The sequence below is a fragment of the Nerophis ophidion genome, linkage group LG05 (genome assembly GCF_033978795.1).
Source record: "Nerophis ophidion isolate RoL-2023_Sa linkage group LG05, RoL_Noph_v1.0, whole genome shotgun sequence".
Taxonomy (NCBI): Eukaryota; Metazoa; Chordata; class Actinopteri; order Syngnathiformes; family Syngnathidae; genus Nerophis; species Nerophis ophidion.
Window position 1 is genome coordinate 47719018 of NC_084615.1, and position 23037 is coordinate 47742054.

General features: G+C 40.3%; 1 protein-coding gene across 2 annotated transcripts in view; it reads right to left on the reverse strand.

The window, feature by feature from the left end:
• nkain2 (sodium/potassium transporting ATPase interacting 2) overlaps nucleotides 1–23037 on the reverse strand; it is a 216803-nt gene that overhangs the window by 86480 nt on the left and 107286 nt on the right. For both annotated transcript variants that reach the window (XM_061901183.1, XM_061901184.1), the window contains 2 exons: nucleotides 8807–8944; nucleotides 1642–1722 (listed from right to left, as the gene is read on the reverse strand). In XM_061901183.1, the coding sequence (XP_061757167.1) occupies nucleotides 1642–1722; nucleotides 8807–8944 (219 nt within the window). The remainder of the gene's footprint in view (nucleotides 1–1641; nucleotides 1723–8806; nucleotides 8945–23037) is intronic.

The following is a 23037-nucleotide window of genomic DNA, read 5'->3' on the forward strand; positions in this document are numbered from 1 at the left end:
TCTTCTGCAAATATGTTAACGTAGCAGGATCTTTTTCTTAACAGTAGCTATGCTATTGTTGCTAACGTGATGTATGGCACAAGCAATAAATGGGCGACAGCAGGAACTTGGCTTTACGCTGACACCAAGGAAGTCGAGTCGACAACCGGTAGTGGTCCTGACAGACCTTGACTATGCGGATGACATAAGTCTGCTCTCCAACAATGTGGAACAAGCACAAGAACTACAGCACAGGGTAGAGCTAGAGTGCGCCAAGGTTGGCCTTAGGCTAAATGCCAAGAAAACTGAGGTCATGACCTACATCGTTCCACCAGAACATCAACCTCTGGTAACAGCAGGAGGCACTGTGCTGAAATAAGTTGATGACTTCAAATACCTGAGCGCATGGGTCAACTCAACTGAGCAAGATCTAAAAGTGAGGAAGGCACTTGCTTGGAGGGCCCTGAACAGCATTACCAGTGTATGGAACTCAAACCTCCCACGCCAAATCAAACTCAGTTTCTTCTACGCGACAGTTGAGTCCGTTCTCCTCTATGGCAGTGAATGCTGGACACTGAAGCCAACCCTGGATAAGTCTCTGGATGGTTGCTACACCAGGATGCTGTGTGCAGTGCATAACATCAACAAGAGTGCGCACGTAACCAGCAGAATCCTCTACAAGGAAATACCAAGGTTGAGCGAGAAGATTGCTGTGAGAATGAGACTAGCAGGACACTGCCAAAGGCATCAGGAGCAGCCAGCCAGCAAATTGGTGCTGTGGGAACCAACACATGGGCATCGGTCAAGAGGACGTCCCACACTAACATACGTGGACGTACTCAAGAAGGATGCAGGAGCTCAGAGTACCAAGGAACTGTCCAAATGTATGGAGAATCGGGATGACTGGAAGCAACGATGGAAGGCTCGTCTGAGGACGACCTAGAGAGAATGCTTAGATTGGACATTTTACGTTGAAGCCAATATAATCCCATACTTGTTTTTTTGCTGATATCGGACCAATGTCCGATATCAATTTTGGATTGGTGTCTGGATCTTAATAAAAAAAGAATCCAAGCAGGTCTTCGCTGATTTTCTGACATTTTCTAAGCATCATTTTGTATGTAGGGTTTGTATGCCAACCAAACTGTGCTTTATGTTTATATATGTAAGAAATTGAGAAAATACTACAATACAAGAATGAATAACAGCAAGCATTCATGTAGCTAACAATTCTTGTGTCAAAAAGCTAAACGGTTGATCATTTTGATTGCAAACACGTTTAAATGACAATAAAAAAACACTTTTTTCATGTTTTTTTTCCTTTCCACACCGCCGAGCGCAATCAAGTACAATCAGAGCTTCCCATCTACTGATTTCTCGTGTTTACAGAAGCACTGATTGGCTCTAATGAATTGATGGAGTCGTCTCATTGTGCTGTAAATTCCTTCTTAAGAACAAAAAGGATGAAACTGGCATGATTTATGATAAATAATCAGATTTTTGCAACCTGGTCCTGGATTAAGATGATGCATCTGGCACATAAAGCGGCACGTTGAGGATTTCTGCCATCACATTTTGCTGACATGAAATCACAGGGGCAGACAAGAGAGATGCTTCATGTTCGCATGTGAGGAAGAGTGACACAATGAACTTTAACATCACCTTGGACAGATCTCCAACCTCCAGGTAAAAACAGATGATGAACACATTCCAGGTCATCCACACGACCAGCCAGGCGGCGTACTGCAAGAGAACGAAGGCAGAGCGAGCAGTGAGTGTACAGTACATAACATACTGTACTTAAGCGACATTGACATTGCGTTGTAAGACATACTAACACACAAGATACACATTTTGCATGATGGCGGAAATGTTTTTCAACCAATCTTGCTCACATTTAACAACCGTATGGTTGTCGGTCCCATAACAGTATGTTTCGACTTTCATGGTGAGTGAGCTGAGCACATTAAAGTTAGTGTTGGGTGTAGTGATGTGAGCAAATTTAAGTCGATCCCAAGTAGATCCTACTTATGGGGTTTAGAAACAAATACAAAATAATAGCACAGGTACAGCTAGGGTACAGGTTTTGACACATTTTCCCCTTTTGTGTGCAGCGGTTCGATAGTACAAACCCCGTTTACATATGAGTTGGGAAATTGTGTTAGATGTAAATATAAACTGAATACAATGATTTGCAAATGATTTTCAACCCATATTCAGTTGAATATGCTACAAAGACAACACATTTGATGTTAAAACTGATAAACATTTTTTTTTTGTGCACATAATCATTAACTTGAGAATTTGATGCCAACAACACGTGACAAAAAAGTTGGGAAAGGTGGCAATAAATACTGATAAAGTTGAGGAATGCTCATCAAGCACTTATTTGTAACATCCCAGAGGTGTGCAGGCAAATTGGGAACTTGTGGGTATAAAAAAAGCTTCCATGAAATGCTAAGACATTCACAAAGAAGGATGGGGCGAGGGTCACCAATTTGTAAGCAAATTGTCGAACAGTTTTAGAACAACATTTCTCGACGAGCTATTGCAAGGAATTTAGGGATTTTACCATCTACGGTCCTTAAAATCATCAAAAGGTTCAGAGAATCTGGAGAAATCACTGCACGTAAGCGATGATATTACGGACCTGTGATCCCTTAGGCGGTACTGCATCAAAAACCGACAACAGTGTGTACAGGGTATCACCACATGGGCTCAGGAACACTTCATAAAACCACTGTCAGTAACTACAGTTGGTTGCTACATCTGTAAGTGCAAATTAAACTCTACTATGCAAAGCGAAAGCCATTTATCAACAACACAAAGGAATGCCGCTGGCTTTGCTGGGCCCAAGCTCATCTAAGATGGACTGATGCAAAGTGGAAAAGTGTTCTGTGGTCTGACGAGTCCACATTTCAAATTATATTTGGAAACTGTGGATGTGGTGTCCTCCGGAAAAAAGAGGAAAATAACCATCCGGATTGTTATAGGCGCAAAGTTCAAAAGCCAGCATCTGTGATGGTATGGTGGTGTATTAGTGCCCAAGGCATGGGTAACTTACACATCTGTGAAGGCACCATTAATGCTGAAAGGTCCATACAGGTTTTGGAGCAACATATGTTGTCATCCAGGCAACGTTATCATGGACGCCCCTGTTTATTTCAGCAAAACAATGCCAAGCCACGTGTTACAACAGCGTGGCTTCGTAGTAAAAGAGTGCGGGTACTTTCTTGGCCCGCCTGCAGTCCAGACATGTCTCCCATCGAAAATGTGTGGCGCATTATGAAGCGTAAAATACGACAACAAGTCTCCGGACTGTTGAACAACTTAAGCTGTACATCAAGCAAGAATGGTAAAGAATTTCACTTTCAAAGCTTCAACAAATAGTTTCCTCAGTTCCCAAATGTTTATTGAGTGTTGTAAAAAGAAAATGTGATGTAACACAGTGGTGAACATGCCCTTTGGCACGTGTTGCAGCCATGACATTCCAAGTTAATTATTTGCAAAAAAATAAAAAAAAAAGTTTATGAGTTTGAACATCAAATATCTTGTCTTTGTAGTGCATTCAACTGAATATGGGTTGAAAATGATTTGCAAATCATTGTATTCCGTTTATATTTACATCCAACACAATTTCCCAGCTCATATGGAAACGGGGTTTGTAGAAAAGTTGTTTAAAATATCTCAAATGCCTTTATGCTAACACCCAAACACAGAGGTCTTTAATGATTTTCAACACAAACACCCCTGAGCTGATGAAGATGTGGAGTAAGGACCTCCTACTTGAAAATCTTGTATACAATTGTGTTTCAAATTAAACTGGTCTAAAGTATTGAAATAAAACAGTATAGTGCTGCTAATAGCTGGCCGGCAGTTTGCGCTGCTAATCGCTAGTTGGCAACTACAACACTAATTTTTAGCTATCTTAAATGATATCAAGTAGAGCTGAAACAATTCCTCGAGTAACTCGAGTTATTCGATTACAAAATATATTCGAGCAATTTTTGCTGTCTCAAGGCTTCGCTTTTTTTTTTTTTTACGGTATTTTGCCTCGTTTAGTAGTCAAACCTCACGTTTCGCATGGACTGTTTAGGTATTGCACAACGTGTTTATGTCACAGATCATATGCCCCCTGCACTGCACAACACCGCTCTTTTAAATACACTTGAGTTTAGTGAACTTTTTCGCCGACATAACTCGCAATAGCAGACGCCACAGAAAGCAGTGGACAAGAGCCAAAGCAAAACGAAGGAATTAAGAATCGACGGAAGTTTTCTAAGGTGTGGGAACCCTTCACACTAAAACAGAAGGAAAACGCAGTAGTATGCAAACATTGCTAAGTGGATCTCACATAACGCAACAGCACACGTTCGATGCTGCAGCACCTGTCGAGAAAGCATCCGTTTGTGGGATCTCCAGAGGCGAGGTAAGTCATCTATTATCAAAGGTAAACACAAAAGTTGTGTTAGTAAAATAAATGTCACTCATTATGATAACCAGGATGTGTTCTCTCACTCCCGCGAAGTCATCAAATGCCACCAAAAGTGTTGAAAACTATCAATGCTATCCGAGCTGTCGTGTTCAATTAGCCTTTCATTAGTAAAAACGCGAAAGTAGTGGTGCAAAGTTATTCGGGTTATTCAAGTCATGCAACTACACGCTACTTGGATAGCTTGCAGTTTCACAAACTATAGTCTTTGTACTGTAGAATGTAAGAGTTCCAAGTCCTTGTTCACAATAGTAGCAATTTCGTGCCAAGTTCCTGTCAACCATATTGGTTGTGAATATGAAGTTGCACATTTCACATGTAGTATTAAAGGCACTACCTAATCCACTTTTTATGTTTGATATAATGAAAACTGTTCTTTTTGTTTTATTTTTAATACTAAGAATTACTTTTTATTTTAACTTTCTCAGCAAATATTTATTTTGAACAATTTTTTTATATATTTGATTTAATCTCAAACATGTTGGGATGGCAAAATGAACATTGATTACTATTTTGCATGCAAAGAATGCAATGAACTGTATTGCATTCTTAAAATGTAAAACTGGTATCATCATTAATAATTGGTTTGTCTTTTTATATTGTTTATGAATTGTTGGCAGGTTAAAAACAGCTCAGCGGATTTGCGTGGAGAAACCAACGTTTAAACGGCACCGTATAATAATCATCAAAAACCCACGAGAGACAAGATCTTTGTTTATGCGGTCACACCACACAGCACATAGGGCTGTGAACGCAGCTGTTTTTATTAGCACACACAAATTGGCATAGTCAACCGCGGACACATTTTAGCTGTGCGTGTCAGCCTTCAATAATAAAAGCAGGGGATTAGGAAATAAAAGACAATTAGGCCAAACACAATAATTGAGGGCACATCTTTTAACATGTGTAATTAAACCTTAATCAAGCAAAAATATGATTTGTTAGATTACTCGATTAATCGATAGAATACTCGATTCCTAAAATATTCGATAGCTGCAGCTCTAATGACATTAATATAATACTATAATTATCAATGTTTTTATTCTAAAACTGCAAGGTAGAGTTAGTAGGGTGGCCATGTCTAAACTACAGTGTGTTGGATCAATGTTAATATATGTATTTAAAGACAATTACATTTGTGGGAAAAAAAATTTGGGAAATGTAAAAAAAAATATATATAAAAAAAGTTAACTGACCAAAAATCACATGACGCCCGTGCAGTACCTCTGTGGAACCACCGGAAGTCCTGGGTCCCTTGCTGAAGACCTCTGATTAAGTTTGTTCACTTCCTCTGCCTCGACCATCCATCCATCCATCCATTTTCTACCGCTTATTCCCTTTCGGGGTCGCGGGGGGTGCTGGCGCCTATCTCAGCTACAATCGGGCGGAAGGCAGGGTACACCCTGGACACGTCGCCACCTCATCGCAGGGCCAACACAGATAGACAGACAACATTCACACACTAGGGCCAATTTAGTGTTGCCAATCAACCTATCCCCAGGTGCATGTCTTTGGAAGTGGGAGGAAGCCGGAGTACCCGGAGGGAACCCACGCATTCACGGGGAGAACATGCAAACTCCACACAGAAAGATCCCGAGCCTGGATTTGAACCCAGGACTGCAGGAACTTCGTATTGTGAGGCAGACGCACTAACCCCTCTTCCACCGTGAAGCCCCTGCCTCGACCAATCAATGGTAATTATTGAGGGAAGGGAAATGTTATTGTAGGTGGAACAACTGGATGTGTTACAATCAGTTATATGATTTAGAAGTTGCTAAAACACTGTCGACTGCGGACGGATGTTTGCTGCTATGTCTTAAAGCACCTCGTCCCGAGGACGTTTCAGTGTTATACCTTCACTTTTATCATCAGTTTTTAGGCCAAAATGCGTCTGTTCTCCCTTTTCTGTCTACACACTATGTCTGCTTGTAAGTACTACGGGATTGTGCGCTGCCGAACATGCTTCTATGCTCGTAAAACAAGCAATGTCACGACGTGACGTCATGACCAGGAGCCAGTAATTTACAGAGTATAGTACCGTTTTTGATTCATTAGTACCGCGATATTATACTAGTAACGGTATACCGTACAACCCTAGTGTGTATATGTGTGCATGTATGTATATGTAAATATTAAGGGTGTAACGGTACGTGTATTTGTATTGAACCGTTTCGGTACGAGGGTTTCGGTTTGGTTCGGAGGTGTACCGAACGGGTTTCCACACGGACATATTAAGTAGCGTACCGCACGTTGTGTAAACAATACACACCGAGGCAACACACGGCATGCTAGCAGCGACCGGGCTACGATAGACTGACCATACCTCCTCTTTTCACCGGCTATGTTCTCTTTTGCGTGGCTGTCCAGGTGGAGTTTCTAAAATGCCTCAAATTTTCGGCATTTTAAGTTAGGGTTGCGTGTATTTTCAATGTACATTCAGGGTTAAGAAGGGGTTAAAAAGAAAACAAATTGTGCACGCTGCAGCATTTGTGAGGGAGGCAGAGACATAAAGAGCAAGAGAGTTATGATAAATGCGCATGCGTCGCCAGGCTCTGCTTTTTACCCAGAGATTTATCAGATTTTATTTTTTATTATCTGTAGCAGGGGTGTCAAAAGTGTGCCCCGTAGGCCATTTGCGGCCCACAGCTAATGTTTTAAAGCAGTGGTTCTCAACCTTTCTTCAGTGATGTACCCTCTGTGAAATTTTTTTTTAATTCAAGTACCCCCTAATCAGAGCAAAGCATTTTTGGTTTAAAAAAAAAAAAGATAAAGAAGTAAAATACAGCACTTTGTCATCAGTTTCTGATTTGTCAAATTGTATAACAGTGCAAAATATTGCTCATTTGTGGTGGTCTTTCTTGAACTATTTGGAAAAAAGGATATAAAAATAACTAAAAACTTGTTGAAAAATAAACAAGTGATTCAATTATAAATAAAGATTTCTACACATAGAAGTAATCATCAACTTAAAGTGCCCTCTTTGGGGATTGTAATAGAGATCCATTTGGATTAATGAACTTAATTCTCAACATTTCTTCACAAAAAAAGAAATCTTTAACATTAATATTTATGGAACATGTCCACAAAAAATCTAGCTGTCAACACTGAATATTGCATTGTTGCATTTCTTTTCACAGTTTATTAACTTACATTCATATTTTGTTTAAGTATTATTCAATAAATATATTTATAAAGGATTTTTGAATTGTTGCCGTTTTTAGAATATTTTTTTAAAATCTCACGTACCCCTTTGCATACCTTACAGTACCCCCATGGGTACGCACACCCCTATATTAGAAACACTCTTTTAAAGACCCAAGGCACATTCTAAAAATACTATTAAAATAAACTAAAACATAAACAAAAGTGAAATAAAAAAGCTTAAAGTAATTTAGATGTAATGTAAATGTAATTTAGAAAAAGTTGCAATGTTTACTAATAAAATAAAGCAGTTTTTTTTTCTTTCAAACTGTCATTGCTCAAAACATAATATTGAATCAAAATCAATGTTATTATGAAATATTGACCTATTTAAGGTTCCCATTACTTCACATCAAATATTCCACTAGGAAACATATTTTTGGTGGAAGATTTTGCAAATTTGGTAAATAAATAACCAAAACATGTATATTTTGTTGTTTTCTTACTGTACCGAAAATTAACTGAACCGTGACCTCTGAACCGAGGCACGTACCAAACCAAAATTTTTGTGTACCGTTACACTCCTAGTAAATATGTATATGTTCGTGGGCAACGTGGCTCGGTTGAAAAATTAGGTTAGAGCGACTGTACCAGTAAATTGAGTGTTCCAGGTTCGATCCCCGCTTCACCATCTTAGTCACTGCCGTTGTGTTCAAGGGAAAGACAATTAACCACCTGCTCCCAGTGCCCCACATACTGGTTTAAATGTAGCTTCTATTATTTTTTATTCAACCAGGAAAAAAATCCCATTGACATTAAACACCTTCTTCAAGGGAGTCCTGGCCAAGAGGCAGCAAAGTTGCAATATAATTACATTCATATTACACATTAAAATGACAGTATTAACATCAAGCAAAACAGCTACAGATAACTGAGGCTGCTTCAGTAGATAATGGGTTTCACTATGTAAAGCGCTTTGAGTCGCTAGAGAAAAGCGCTATATAAATATGTTCACTTCACTTCACAACAGTTATTTTATTGCTAAAGTTGATACAAAACCAGATCAGCCAATTGCAACAGGAGAGCAGCAGGTAAGAAGAGCCTCCTATAACTGATTGGCAGATTATTCATTTGAAGAAGTAAATTTGAGTCCATGTTGCTTCAGACAAGCAAAGAAAGCTTAAGATCACCTACCCCAGTGACGTATCGCGGTCGGAACTGGATGGTGCCAAACAGGCCCAAGATGACTATGATGATGTGCAGGAAGTTGGTCAGAATGGGAGCCCACTGGTAGCCCAGGAAGTCAACGATCTGACGCTCCAAGACGCTGACCTAAGTTGACACAGAGTGGTTCATTATATCATTATAAAACAATTTGTTCCAGGAAGATTCATCCCCAGATTTCAAAGTCATTTTGACAACTTCGATCAACTGGACTATTTGTATTTATTGATTTGCACTAACACCAAAACTATGAATAATATACAAAGTAAAACAAAACAAAAAAGGTTAAAAACACACTGATGTCCTGTAAAGCCGTGGTCCCCAACCTTTATTGTATCCGCGGACCGGACAACGCTTAATAATTTGTCCCGCGGCCCGGGTGTGGTGGTGGGGGGTTGGGGGGGGGGGGTCCTTTTCTTTTTTTTCTTTATTTTTTTTTCTTCTTTGTCATGAAAAAGGGAGGTTTTTGTCATGAAAAAGGGAAGTTTTTGTGGTTGGTGCACTAATTGTAAGTGTATATTGTGTTTTTTATGTTGATTTAATAATAAAAAATAAAAAATTATTATTATTTTTTTTTTTAATAAAAAATTCTTCTGCGGCCCGGTACCAATCGGGCCACGGCCCGGTGGTTGGGGACCACTGCTTTAAAGACACCAAGACATCACAATGTTCACAGCAGCCAGGATAAACAGGTCAAATGCAATACATATCATACACAACAAAATTATTCAGCATAGTTTTCTACAGACCAACATACCCTTTAATTGTTTTTAAAATAATAAAACACAATTGTGAATTGAAGAGCTGGTGATAAGTTTTTCCAAAGAGATGGTCCTCTGTAATTAAGCCTACATTGCTTTAGAGATGTCGTACATATTGGTGGATAACTGTATAGATCATGCACTTTGACCCCTTCCCCTTTGGACTACAGATGGAAATTAGCTACTAAGCTACAGTCTGGTAAAACCACCCCTGCTTTAGGCATAGCGTAATTGTACATTGTCACTTGACTTATACATAAAATTAGATGCACAAAATATGTTCACATCAAATATTGTCAACATGTTTTCTTTTGTAAAAAAAAAGGAGTAAAATGAAGAAAAAAATGCACTATTCTCAAGTATTAAGATATTATCCAATCCAATCCAATCCACTTTATTTATATAGCACATTTAAACAACAATAACGTTTCCAAAGTGCTGCACAGCCATGTTAAAAACAATATTATGCTCCACCAATGACTGAATAAAACAAAAAATGAATAAAAATAAAACCAATAAAAACAATATAAAAACAAATATGATTAGAAACTATTTTAAAGGGTAAAATCAATTAAAACAGTAAAATAAAAATAAAAGTGTATAAAAAACATAGAGGACAACAGAGGACAGAGGACCACACAACTCACGTAGTGTTAAAAGCCAAAGAATAAAAGTGGGTCTTAAGACGAGACTTAAAACACTCCACTGTGGAAGCAGTTTGAACATGGAGGGGCAGAGTGTTCCAGAGCTTAGGGCCGACCACAGAGAAGGCCCTGTCTCCCCTGGTCTTAAGTCTGGTCTTGGGCACCACGAGCTGGAGCTGGCTTTCGGACCTCAGAGCGCGCGCAGGGATGTAAATTTGGATGAGGTCCGAGATATATTGAGGTGCCAGTCCATGTAAAGATTTAAAAACAAACAGCAATGTTTTAAAATCAATTCTAAAATGAACAGGGAGCCAGTGCAAACTCTGAAATATTGGGGTTATATGCTGGCGTTTCCTGGCCCCTGTTAAAAGTCGTGCTGCCGCGTTCTGGACTAACTGCAACCGGGAGAGAGCTTTTTGGCTAATGCCAGCATAAAGTGCATTGCAGTAGTCCAGGTGACTTGAAATAAAAGCATGCACGACTTGTTCAAAAAGGTTAAAAGATAAAAACGGTTTAACCTTTACTAAAAGACGAAGGTGATAAAAACACGATTTTAAAACGCCATTGACTTGTTTGTCTAGTTTAAAATCGCTGTCTATAGTGACACCCAGGCTGGTGACTTTGGGACGCACATAATTTTGCAATGGTCCCAAGTCAGTAAGGGCCGGACCAAAAACTAAAATTTCCGTTTTTCCCTCATTCATTATTAAAACATTCTGGGCTAACCAAGCCTTGACGTCACATAGACAGTTAAGAAGGGGTGTCAGGGGGCCGTGGCTTTTTGAAATCGGCATATAAATTTGTCAGTCATCTGCATAAAAGTGATAAAACACTCCATGTTTCTTAAAAATATCTCCAAGAGGGAGGAGATAAAGAGCGAACAGGATGGGGCCTAAAATAGATCCTTGGGGGACACCACAGTAAAGCGGGGCAGAAGAGGAGGTGGTGTCCCCCAGCCTGACAGAGAAGGACCTCTCAGACAGGTAAGATCTGAACCACTCTAACGCAGTCCCCCTGACACACACACAGTCTCTCAGGCGGTCTAAAAGAATTGTGTGGTCGACTGTGTCAAAGGCAGCTGTAAGATCTAAAAGCACTAAAATGGCAGAGCTGCCAGAATCAGACATTAAAAGCAAGTCATTAAAAACCTTTAAAAGTGCAGATTCAGTACTGTGCAAAGCTTTGTATCCAGACTGAAATGGATCTAAAGTGCTATTTTCATCTAAAAAAGGCTGCAGTTGTGCCAGAACACATTTCTCCAAAATTATTGTCAAAAAGCACCAAAATACTATTGTGGATACATTCCACAGCCACTATAAGATAAAATGTACATATATTTAAAAAATAATAATAAAAAAACACATTTAAATCAAAATACCTCTTCATCAACAGTAAAAAAAATGGCCAGAAGCACCAGGCTAATTTTGATGCCATCAATGAATAATTTCAAATCTTCTTTATTATAGGTTTTGTTTTGTGTAATATAAATCATAATGCTAGTTTGTTTTAATATATAAAATATATAATATAGTTTTAAAGCATATAGAAATATTTGGCAAATCTTAGAGGCCTACTGAAATGAGATTTTCTTATTTAAACGGGGATAGCAGGTCCATTCTATGTGTCATACTTGATCATTTCACGATATTGCCATATTTTTGCTGAAAGGATTTAGTAGAGAACATCCACGATAAAGTTCGCAACTTTCGGTGTTAAGAGAAAAGCCCTGCCTCTACCGGAAGTCGCAGACGATGACGTCACATGTTTGATGGCTCCTCACATATTCACATTGATTTTAATGGGAGCCTCCAACAAAAAGTGCTATTCGGACCGAGAAAACGACAATTTCCCCATTAATTTGAGCGAGGACGAAAGATTTGTGTTTGAGGATATTGATAGCGACGGACTAGAAAAAAAAAAAAACAAGTTAAAAAAAAACCGCGATTGCATTGGGACGGATTCCGATGTTTTTAGACACATTTACTAGGATAATTATGGGAAATCCCTTATCTTTCTATTGTGTTGCTAGTGTTTTAGTAAGTTTAACAGTACCTGATAGTTGGAGGGGTGTGTCCACGGGTGTCTTGACGCCAATGTCTCAGGGGAGTCGACGGCAGCTATGGACGGCACCAGGTCAGCTTTTCTCCGGTAAGAAGTGACTTTTTAACCACTATTTTCTCATGTAGTAAGGATCCATGTTCGCTTGACCGTGCTCTGATCCATAGTAAAGTTTCACCTCCAGGAATTTTAAACAAGGAATCACCGTGTGTTTGTGTGGCTAAAGGCTAAAGCTTCCCAACTCCATCTTTCTACTTTGACTTCTCCAATATTAATTGAACAAATTGCAAAAGATTCAGCAACACAGATCTCTAAAATACTGTGTAATTATGCGGTTAAAGCAGACGACTTTTAGCTGTGTGTGTGCGCAGCGCTCACACTTCCTAAAAACCTGTGATGTCTTGCGTACACGTCATCATTACACAAAGTTTTCAAGACGAAACTCCCGGGAAATTTAAAATTGCAATTACGTAAACTAAACCGGTCGTATTGGCATGTGTTGCAATGTTAATATTTCATCATTGATATATAAACTATCAGACTGCGTGGTGGGTAGTAGTGGGTTTCAGTAGGCCTTTAATTTGCTTCTCTTTTCAAGCAATCAAGATTAGAATCAGAAATACCATCTGCAAACAGAAAAGGCAGTACAGCGCAGTACTGTGCAAGTAATGTTAAAAGTTAATGGTAAAAAAACCTTGATCCTACCATCATTAGCACTATGCTCTAATTTAGGTTTTTCATTAAAACTATTGTAAAAATAAACACAAAAAAGCCAAAGAAAATGAAAAGCTCTAATTTTGATGTCTTGACAAGTCTTCTATTTCCAAGTTGATCTTAAAACCTAAGGACCTGGTACACGGGGCAGCTGCTAGACAAGACACAACACATTAACTCAGCAATGTCAGCTAAAAGCTAAACCAAACCAATCTCAGATGAAACAGAAAACAATGTATATACTTAAATTGGCGAAAACTTTGATACACATGTTTATATTTTCATATCTACAGTATCCAATGTTCTCCTTTACTTTGACACCAACATCAGCAATGTACTCTAGACCTTTAACATGCAGAGAATGTTTTTTTAATGTCCAGCAATAATGGACCGCTAAGGCTCAAACTCAGAGTATATCAACCAACAAACCATCTTTGCAAGGTGAGCTGTTCAGTAAATCCTTAAATATTCACAATTCTTGAATCTTTACAATACTTCAGTATCGTATTAAACACTAATGTATATGTGGGGTGTCTGATACAACTTGTTTACTTCCGATAGCATACCTCCCACGTTCATGTGTCATGTACTAAGTGAGATGACTCCAAAGTGCACGGCTCCGAAAAATTACCGTATTTTCTGGACTATTTTTCTTTTTTCAAAACTCAACGGTGCACCCTATAACCCGGTGTGCCTAATGGAAGGAATACGTTTGGTTGAGCTTACTCACCTCGAAGCTATTTTATTTGGTACATGGTGTAATGATAACTGTGACCAGTAGATGGCAGTCAAACATAAGAGATAAGTAAAGACAGCACTATGATTGCAATATGTCTGAAGTAAATCACACCATTTTAAATGTTCCTTTGAAAATATAGACCATTACATACAGCGCTCAAAAATATATCAAAATGTTTTACAACGACTTTGGTAAACTATGAAGCCGCACTGTTTGAAGGATTTTCGGTGCGTTTTGTTTCGCAATATTATGCAAAAGCAAGTTTTCTTACCTTCTGGTACCTACTGATCTGTGTTTGGGATCTGCATGAGTCCTGAAAAATTGCAAGCGTCCGCGAATCGATAGAGTAAAAAGAATAAGCCTATCTTCTTGTTATGTGACATTCATCCTCCGCTGTTGCCATTTCTAACATAAAGTGGTGTAAAGATCTTACTTATATCTGACAGTAAACCCGTCATGAAAGCACTAAAACATACTGGTGTAGTTAGTTTACATAATTCACCCAAGGAATTTAGTTATTAGAGTTCTGGTCGAACGGTTTTTCATGAGAGACATTTCCTGTGTTGTCATTTCCGGATGAGAAGATGCTGCGCCGTTATTGATTTAAGTAAAGTCTGAATGTCATTAAAACAGTTAGCTCCATCTTTTAACACTTCTTTCACTCCCATCCTTGCACGCTACACCGCTACAACAAAGATGACGGGGAGAAGGCGCTGCCGAAGGTGAGCCACGTAAATAAGACCGCCCACAAAACAGCTCATCCGGAAGCAACTGTCAGAAAGCGGCTTGAAGATGATCCGTAAAACATCATCTATGCAACATTTTGACAAAAGAACCAACATTCATGTTACGTAGACCAAAAGGAAGTGTTTTTATTGAGAAAAAAATACCTTTAATGCAGCTTATAATCCGGTGTGCCTAATATATGAAAAAAGATCGAAAATAAACCATTCATCGGCAGTGTGCCTTATGATCCGGTATGCCCAATGGTCGGGAAAATATGGTAGGTAAAAAAAAATTGCGGAAAAAAGTTAGCATGCTAATATTAATATGCTTGCAGTTGACAAACAAGAGCATTTTGACTTTAGAACCGTTCAAAGCTGTTGAGAAATGTGGGATATGAAGAAGTTTGTATCTTTCCCTTTTATTGTAGATGGGGAAACATTTCTGTTAATTCCGAGTAATCCTGGAATTTCCAGAATGTTGTTCTGATGTCCAGAATGAATGGAGTGAGTGAATGGTGGGACAGTTTGAATGAGGTGAGAAATGTTGGAGTTGATGAACTTTGAAAATCCTCATTCATTTCAATGGGAATTTACTGAAAATGTTGAAATCTTTAGAAAAACTAACCTGACTCCCGCCACGTCCTTGTAGTTTGCTGAGCTTCACACAAGGATCTGGGACTTCTCAATAGGAGATGTATTTCAGAAGGCAGGGCCTTATAAAAAAATATTGTATGTGATTGGATAAAACACTTGTCCGGAATATTGAATGACGTGCTACTTGAAACACTCACATCGAAATCAACCTGTGACGGTGATGAGAGTGACGCTGGGAATCCAAAACAGAACCGCCGACATATTGGATAACGACAGAGCGAAAATAATTAATTAATTAATCAATTAAAATAATTAATATTCGACAGATTCGACAAAACAGTTGCAATAGCTAAATCAATGTCAGCACACGACTCCTCGCTGCGTGCTGCCATTGTTGTTCGAATCAAACAGTTGCTTCGGCGCTAGTCACATCTATGAAATCTCGCCCGGCGATCCTAATTGGTTCATTATTTTTTGCTATCCCGAAGGAGTTTGCATTGCCCTCTATCCCAGATCCTTGTGTGGAGAACAGCAAACTACAAGGATCTGGTGAGAGTCAGCTAAGAGAAAAACAGGAATTTAGTGGAATATGGGACAAAGCGCAATCACCGTGAATGAAATGAATAGGTTGGCGTTGGAACTTTCTGAATCGGTCGAAAATTGTGGAAGTAGTACACATTTTTATGAGAGAATAGGTGTTATGGAATAGCGGGAAAACCGGGCATTCTTCTAGTACATACAAATCGATAGTTTGAATGTCCTGACAAAAGGAATGTTTTGATGGTTCCAAACGAATAAAGAATGTTGGAGAAGTAGTCAAAAGCAAAAAGAAGAAATGCTGCAATAGAAAGGAGGAAATTCTTGGTAATCAGGAAATTTTCGGAACCAGGAAACATGTTAGTGTGAATGTCCAGGGTGACTGGAGTGAGTGGATGGTGGAATGGTTAGAATTGGTAAAGAAATGTGGTACATGAAGAGGTTTGTATAATGCCCAGTCATTTCTAATACAGAAAATCCTGACATTAGCATGCTAGCTTTTCTAGCTAATTTTGCATTCGTACACCTCAGGGTCTTCTAATTTGGCACTTGTCGTATTACAGCTGTTGGTGTGGTAACCTTAGCATTTCAGTTCAACTTGCGTGTATCAGCGTCCTGTGCATACAGCATTCACATGCAGTTTCTATTGAAATTGCATATTGTAGTTGGTACTATTATAATCATTATTATTTTTATCGTGGAATTGAAGTGTAATCAGTAATCTCTGAGTGAGGGCTGACTGGCCTACTGGAGCCTCCTGCTGTGCTCATTAATGAAGTCGGAGCAGCGTGTGATGTGGCGATACTAAATATACGTACGCACTCACACACACTCACACGCACACGCACACGCACACACACACACACACACACACACACACACACACACACACACACACACACACACACGTAATCAGACTAGAACAAAGAATTAGTGAGGTGACAGATATTATTTAATAAGGTATTTTATATCACATATCGAGTATACATTTGTCAGTTTGTTCTATAATATAATCTGGACTAAATTGTTGTTTTCTAGGTTTAAAATAGTTTTTATGTTCTGATGATTTGACCAAAAGCTCTTAAAATATACTTTTAAAGCGTGCCAAGCAGAGCGACACATTGACTTGTTTATATTTGTCATTGCTTTCATTTATTTACCTGCTCCTCTTCGGACATGTTGTGTTAGTGCAAACATATAATGTACTTCAACGGAACTTTTGCTACCATGTTCCAAAAATAATAAATTAATGAACATTACAGATCAACACGATCAAACCTTTTAAATATAAAAAAAACCAAAAAACTCTTAACTGCATATCTTTCTCACCACAAACCTTTGCATGGCTTAGTTTAGCATGTGCTAATTTGGCACCAGATTGCAACACTACAGTCTTTCACAGCCAACACACATAGAGTCATTACTTTCAAAGTGTTTATAGCATATACAGAAGCGTGGAAGCGTACTAATGACTTTAATGTGCTAACCTATTATGCGCTTCCACACGTGCACCGTGTGTTTGCACACGTCAGGATAGGTCTGGGTGGCCTGCACTTGACAGCGCCTGCTGTTATTACACATGCACACGCACGCACGCGCACACACACACACACACACACACACACACACACACACACACACACACACACACACACACACACACACACACATAGAGGACTCAGCTGGCACAACAATGTGTGCACGTGTGTTTTTCTTTGTGTATCAACTTCACTTCATTATGTAAAAGTGTCAACATTATTTAGCAACGCTATTGTTCATTTTGTCTCACAAACAATTCTTACTAGACGTGTGGGGGGGTTGGGGGGTCTGGCGGCTACCAGACCATTACTGAAGCCCCCAGAGGGCGACTCCGTCCTCTTTATCACCAGTAATAAAAGGTTCAGCTGGGATGCGGGGACTCAACTAATATGCGATACAGACGTCATCAATCACACAAAAACAAACCATTCACAGTTATTGAAGACGTTTTGAGAGTCAGTCAGAAAAGTAGCTGGTGCTTGTGCTTGCTCTGCTACATAACGACACAATAAGTGTCCTGGCTGGTCCACATATCAAAGATCACAGGAGTCTATGCTCTAGTGTTGTCATGGTAACAGCAAAGCTAGCCGATAATTTCATTCCAATTGAGTGTATAATCTAAATGATGCTGGAAGTGTTATTTTAGGATCCATGTTGTATGCTATGGCATCATGTTTGTTTTAGCGCTAGTAGAAAGTGTAACAGTTAACAAATGTCTGTGGTTTAGCATATTTCTTTTTATATTTGTTGTATTCCATCACGTGACTTACAGTGGGGAAAAAAGTATTTAGTCAGCCACCGATTGTGCAAGTTCTCCCACTTAGAATGATGACAGAGGTCTGTAATTTTCATCATAGGTACACTTCAACTGTGAGAGACAGAATGTGAAAAAAAATCCAGGAATTCACATTGTAAGAATTTTAAAGAATTTATTTGTAGATTATGGTGGAAAATAAGTATTTGGTCAACCATTCAAAGCTCTCACTGATGGAAGGAGGTTTTGGCTTAAAATCTCACAATACATGGCGCCATTCATTCTTCCCTTAACACGGATCAATCGTCCTGTCCCCTTAGCAGAAAAACAGCCCCAAAGCATGATGTTTCCATCCCCATGCTTTACAGTAGTTATGGTGTTCTTGGGATGCAACTCAGTATTCTTCTTACTCCAAACACGACGAGTTGAGTTTATACAAAAATGGATACATGGATGATATAGCAGAGGATTGGGAGAATGTCATGTGGTCAGATGAAACCCAAATATAACTTTTTGTGGTGATTTAACCCCCAATTCCAACCCTTGATGCTGAGTGCCAAGCAGGGAGGTAATGGCTCCCATTTTTATAGTCTTTGGTATGACTCGGCCGGGGTTTGAACTCCCAACTTCCGATCTCAGGGCGGACACTCTAACCACCAAGCCACTGAGTAGATTGTCGTGGAGATTAATGTTTGGAGCACCATGTCTGGCAACGTGGCGGTATAGCCCGGTTGGTGGAGCGGCCGTGCCAGCAACTTGAGGGTTGCAGGTTCGATCCCCGCTTCCGCCTTCCTAGTCAATGCCGTTGTGTCCTTGGGCAAGACACTTTACCCACCTGCTCCCAGTGCCACCGACACTGGTTTAATTGTAATTTATATATTGGGTTTCACTATGTAAAGCGCTTTGAGTCACTTGAGGAAAAAGTGAGTTCACACTTCACTTCACAAATGATTCCCGGGTGCGGCACCGCTGCTGCCCACTGCTCCCCTCACCTCCCAAGGGGTGATCAAGGAGATGGGTCAATGCAGAGGACAAATTTCGCCACACATAGTGTGTGTGTGACAATCATTGGTACTTTAACTTTAACTTAAAACAGATGAAAACTTAGAAAAACATGGAGGTCTCCAAATGTGAGTGGATAAGGCAAGGAAACTGGTATCAGGACTCTCCCGGATAAATACAGAGCCTATCCCAGCTGCAGAGTACACCCTGGAAAAGTTGCCAACTCATCGCAGAAAAAAAAAAAACGAAGATCATCCGGAACACGTTGGGAACCTATGAATATTTTCCGAAAAATGCCTACGTTTTGCACAAATCGACGCGTTCTGCGACTTTTATACCATTGAAATGAATTAATCTTTTTTTTTTAAAGATCTTCAAAAAACGCTCAATCATTCCCTCTCAAAGGAAAACAATAGCTTATCATTTGTTGATTGGATACACTGGAACCCACCCAAAGGGAAAATGTGGTTATCTCTGGTTGATCGGTTCCATTTGCCTCTTTGATGTACTTTTGACCATTGACAATCAGCTAGTTACAATGCTTTTAAAACAGGCAGCTAAGTGGGCTGCTTTAAGATCGTTAAACAACTATAAGGGGTCCTTCAGGCATGAGCAGGGCAGCTCATTATGGTGGCTATCTTGAGTGGGAGCAACATGCGTGTATAGAGAGAATATGGCAAACCTGGTTTCAGGCGTTATCCTCAAATTAGATAGATAGATAGATAGATAGATAGATAGATAGATAGATAGATAGATGGATAGATAGATAGATAGATAGATAGATAGATAGATAGATAGATAGATAGATAGATAGATAGATAGATAGATAGATAGATAGATAGATAGATAGATAGATAGATAGATAGATAGATAGTACTTTATTGATTCCTTCAGGAGAGTTCCTTCAGGAAAATTAAAATTCCAGCAGCAGTGTACAGAGTTGAGATCAATTAAAAAAAAAAAAAAAAGTAAATAATGGAGGTTTAAATGGAAACAAAATAGAGAAATATTACAATAAAAATAAAAAGCAACAATGGGAATAAAATAGCAGTAAAATAAGAATATAACAAGACAAAGTAGCCAGTAGTGACCATGTTATGAAAACGTATTGCACTGTTATTGTTTTGCATCCCCTGTCATCCTAGTACCCCTCGCCCCAGAGAGGAGTTGTACAGTCTAATGGCGTGTGGGACAAAGGAGTTTTTGAGTCTATTAGTCCTGCACTTGGGATGAAGCAGTCTAGCACTGAACAGGCTCCTCTGGCTACTGATAACGCTATGCAGAGGGTGACTGCCATCATCCAGGATGCTAACTAGTTTGTCAACAGTCCTCTTCTCTGCCACCGTCACCAGTGAGTCCAGTTTCAATCCCATTGTAGAACCGGCCCGCCTGATCAGTTTCTCAAGTCTGGAGCTGTCCTTCTTAGATGTACTGCCCCCCCAGCACACTACCATGTAAAAGAGAACACTGGCAACCACAGACTGGTAGTACATCCACAGGAGTTTTCTACAAATGTTGAAGGAGTGCAGTCTCCTGAGGAAGTACAGCCTGCTCTGTCCTTTTTGGTTAATTAATTAGTGCAAATATGTACGAGTATGACAAATAAAGCTCCTTGAATCCTTTGAAAAGACTACAGGGGGGCAACTTTGAGCTGATCCTATGTATTTGTGGTGCTTCCTTGTTAGTTTTTCGACGTGTGAAAATGCCTTGTTGTGCAGCACGGGGCTGCTCCACCCGCGAGAGTTACTTTAAGCTTTTCCATCGTGTTCCCTACAACTCGGAAAGAAGGCAAATATGGGAAGTGAAGGTTCTCCATTAACACTGTAGTGCCACCAGCAAAAGGGTCTTGTGCGAGGTAAACACACAACACAACAGATGTGTTTTGCTCAGGTGAGAACACACCTAAGCTAATACAAATAACAACAGAAGAAATGAACAAATTAAATAAATGGTTTGACAAAAACAGACTATCATTGAATCTCAGTAAAACTAAAATAATGTTTTTTGATAACAGCAGAAGAGAAAGTCAAACACTAACATAAATAGAGTAGACATTGAAAACATAAAATAAACCCCATTTTGTGTGTAATAATTCTTTGGGTGTAATAAGAGATGATAAAATGAACTGGAAATTTAATCTAAAAATATACAACGTGAAGTAACAAGAAATACCTCAATAATGAATAAAGCAAAATATGTGCTGGACTAAAAAACATTCCATAACATTCCATATTCTCGACTGCTCGCCAGTGTTACCCTATCTGAGTTATTGTGCAGAATTACTGGGAAACAACTACTCTAGTACACTTATTCACTTAGCATGTTAAAAAAAATAAAGATCAGTTAAAATAATACATGATATGTGCTCTCAAGAACATTCGAACCCTTTTGATCTATTTAATACAATTTTGGGAAATTCAATGATCTGGTGCCTTTCCAAACAGTTAAAATTATGTACAAAAGCAAAATAAGGGTAACAAGGGTTTTTTTCTGGTGGTTCTGTGTATTTTTTTTACGTTTATTGTGCCGTCAGGTGCATGTTTGAGTGCTTGTGTCAAAGTTAGTTGGTGACGAACCCCAAGATGCAGAGATGGAGGCAGGCATGGAGTGAGAAAACATGATTTAATAAAAATACTACAACAAAAACGAACAAAAGGGTACAAACAAAAAGCGCGCAGGAAGCGGATAACCAACTAAGAAAGCTAGCATGGGAGCTAGAAAATAAAAGGAGCTTAGGATGGAAGCTAGCAAAAACAAATAGGGCTTAGCATGGAGGCTAGCATAAACAGAACCGGGAACAGAAGTCGTTACGTGTTGTACAAAGACAAATTGGAAGCAGAAAATATAGCTTACCACTACGCTGCAAAGATACAACACGACAGGTAGCAACGACAATAATCCAGCAACTGACTGGAGGACAAAAACAGACTCGAATAGAAGCGGGCTGATTGACGCCAGGTGTGGCCAGGTGCCAATCAGCCGCAGTTGAGGGGAAAACAGCACTCAGGGGGAAAAACAGGAAACAGACAAATAAGAGCGCTGACAGGAACTAAAAACAGGAGATACTAAACACACACACAGAGGAAAAACTAAAACACAAACAGTCAGTGGCAAGCCTGACAGTAGCCCCCCCTCCCATAACGTATACCAGACGTTTTACGAACCCCCCCGAAAAAAAAACAGTCCAAAAGTCAAGGGAGGGCAGAGGGAGGACAAGGCGGTGGGTCGCCAGGCCAAGTGTCCCCACACGTAGCGGGGAAGAGTCAAGTGGCGACGGAGAATAGAACGCCGCTGCAATTTACGAGGCGGTCGCCCATGAAACAACCACCTCAGTGGCCGACAAGAGTATGGTGGCGCTCTCAGCTGCTGGTCCCTCGGACAGAATGGTGGCGCCCCCTGCTGCTGGCTCACCGCAGAGGATGGTGGCGCCCCCTGCTGCTGGCCCACCGGAGAGGATGCTGGCGCCCCCTACTGCTGGCCTACCGGAAAAGATGGTGGCGCAGTCTACTGCTGGCCCACCGGAGAAGATGGTGGCGCCGTCTGCTGGCCCACCGGAGAAGATAGTGGCGTCTGCTGGCCCACTGGAGTGCGTGGTGGAGTCTGCTGGCCCACCGGAGTGCGTGGTGGTGTTTGCTGGCCCACCAGAGTGCGTGTTGGAGTCTGCTGGCCCACCAGAGTGCGTGGTGGAGTCTGCTGGCTCACCGGAGTGCGTGGTGGAGTCTGCTGGCTCACCAGAGTGCGTGGTGGAGTCTGCTGGCTCACTGGAGTGCTTGGTTGAATCTGCTGGCCCACCGGAGTGCGTGGTGGCGTCTGCTGGTCCACCGGAGTGCGTGGCGGCGCCGTAGGTTGCAGACCCACCGGAGATGATGGTGGCGTCTGCCGGCCCACCGGAGATGATAGTGGCGTCTGTTGGAGACCCACTCGAAATGATGGCGCCGTCTGTTGCAGACCTACTTGAGAGGATGGCGCCGTATGTTACAGACCCACTTGAGATGATGGCACCGTAGGTTGCAGTCTCACCGGAGGTGATGGTGCCATAGGTTTCAGATCAACTGGGACGCGAAGTAGCTGTGCCTCCCCATCTGCACAGCTACTAACAGCCCCGCTGCCCGCTCAAGGGACGGATCCAAGACG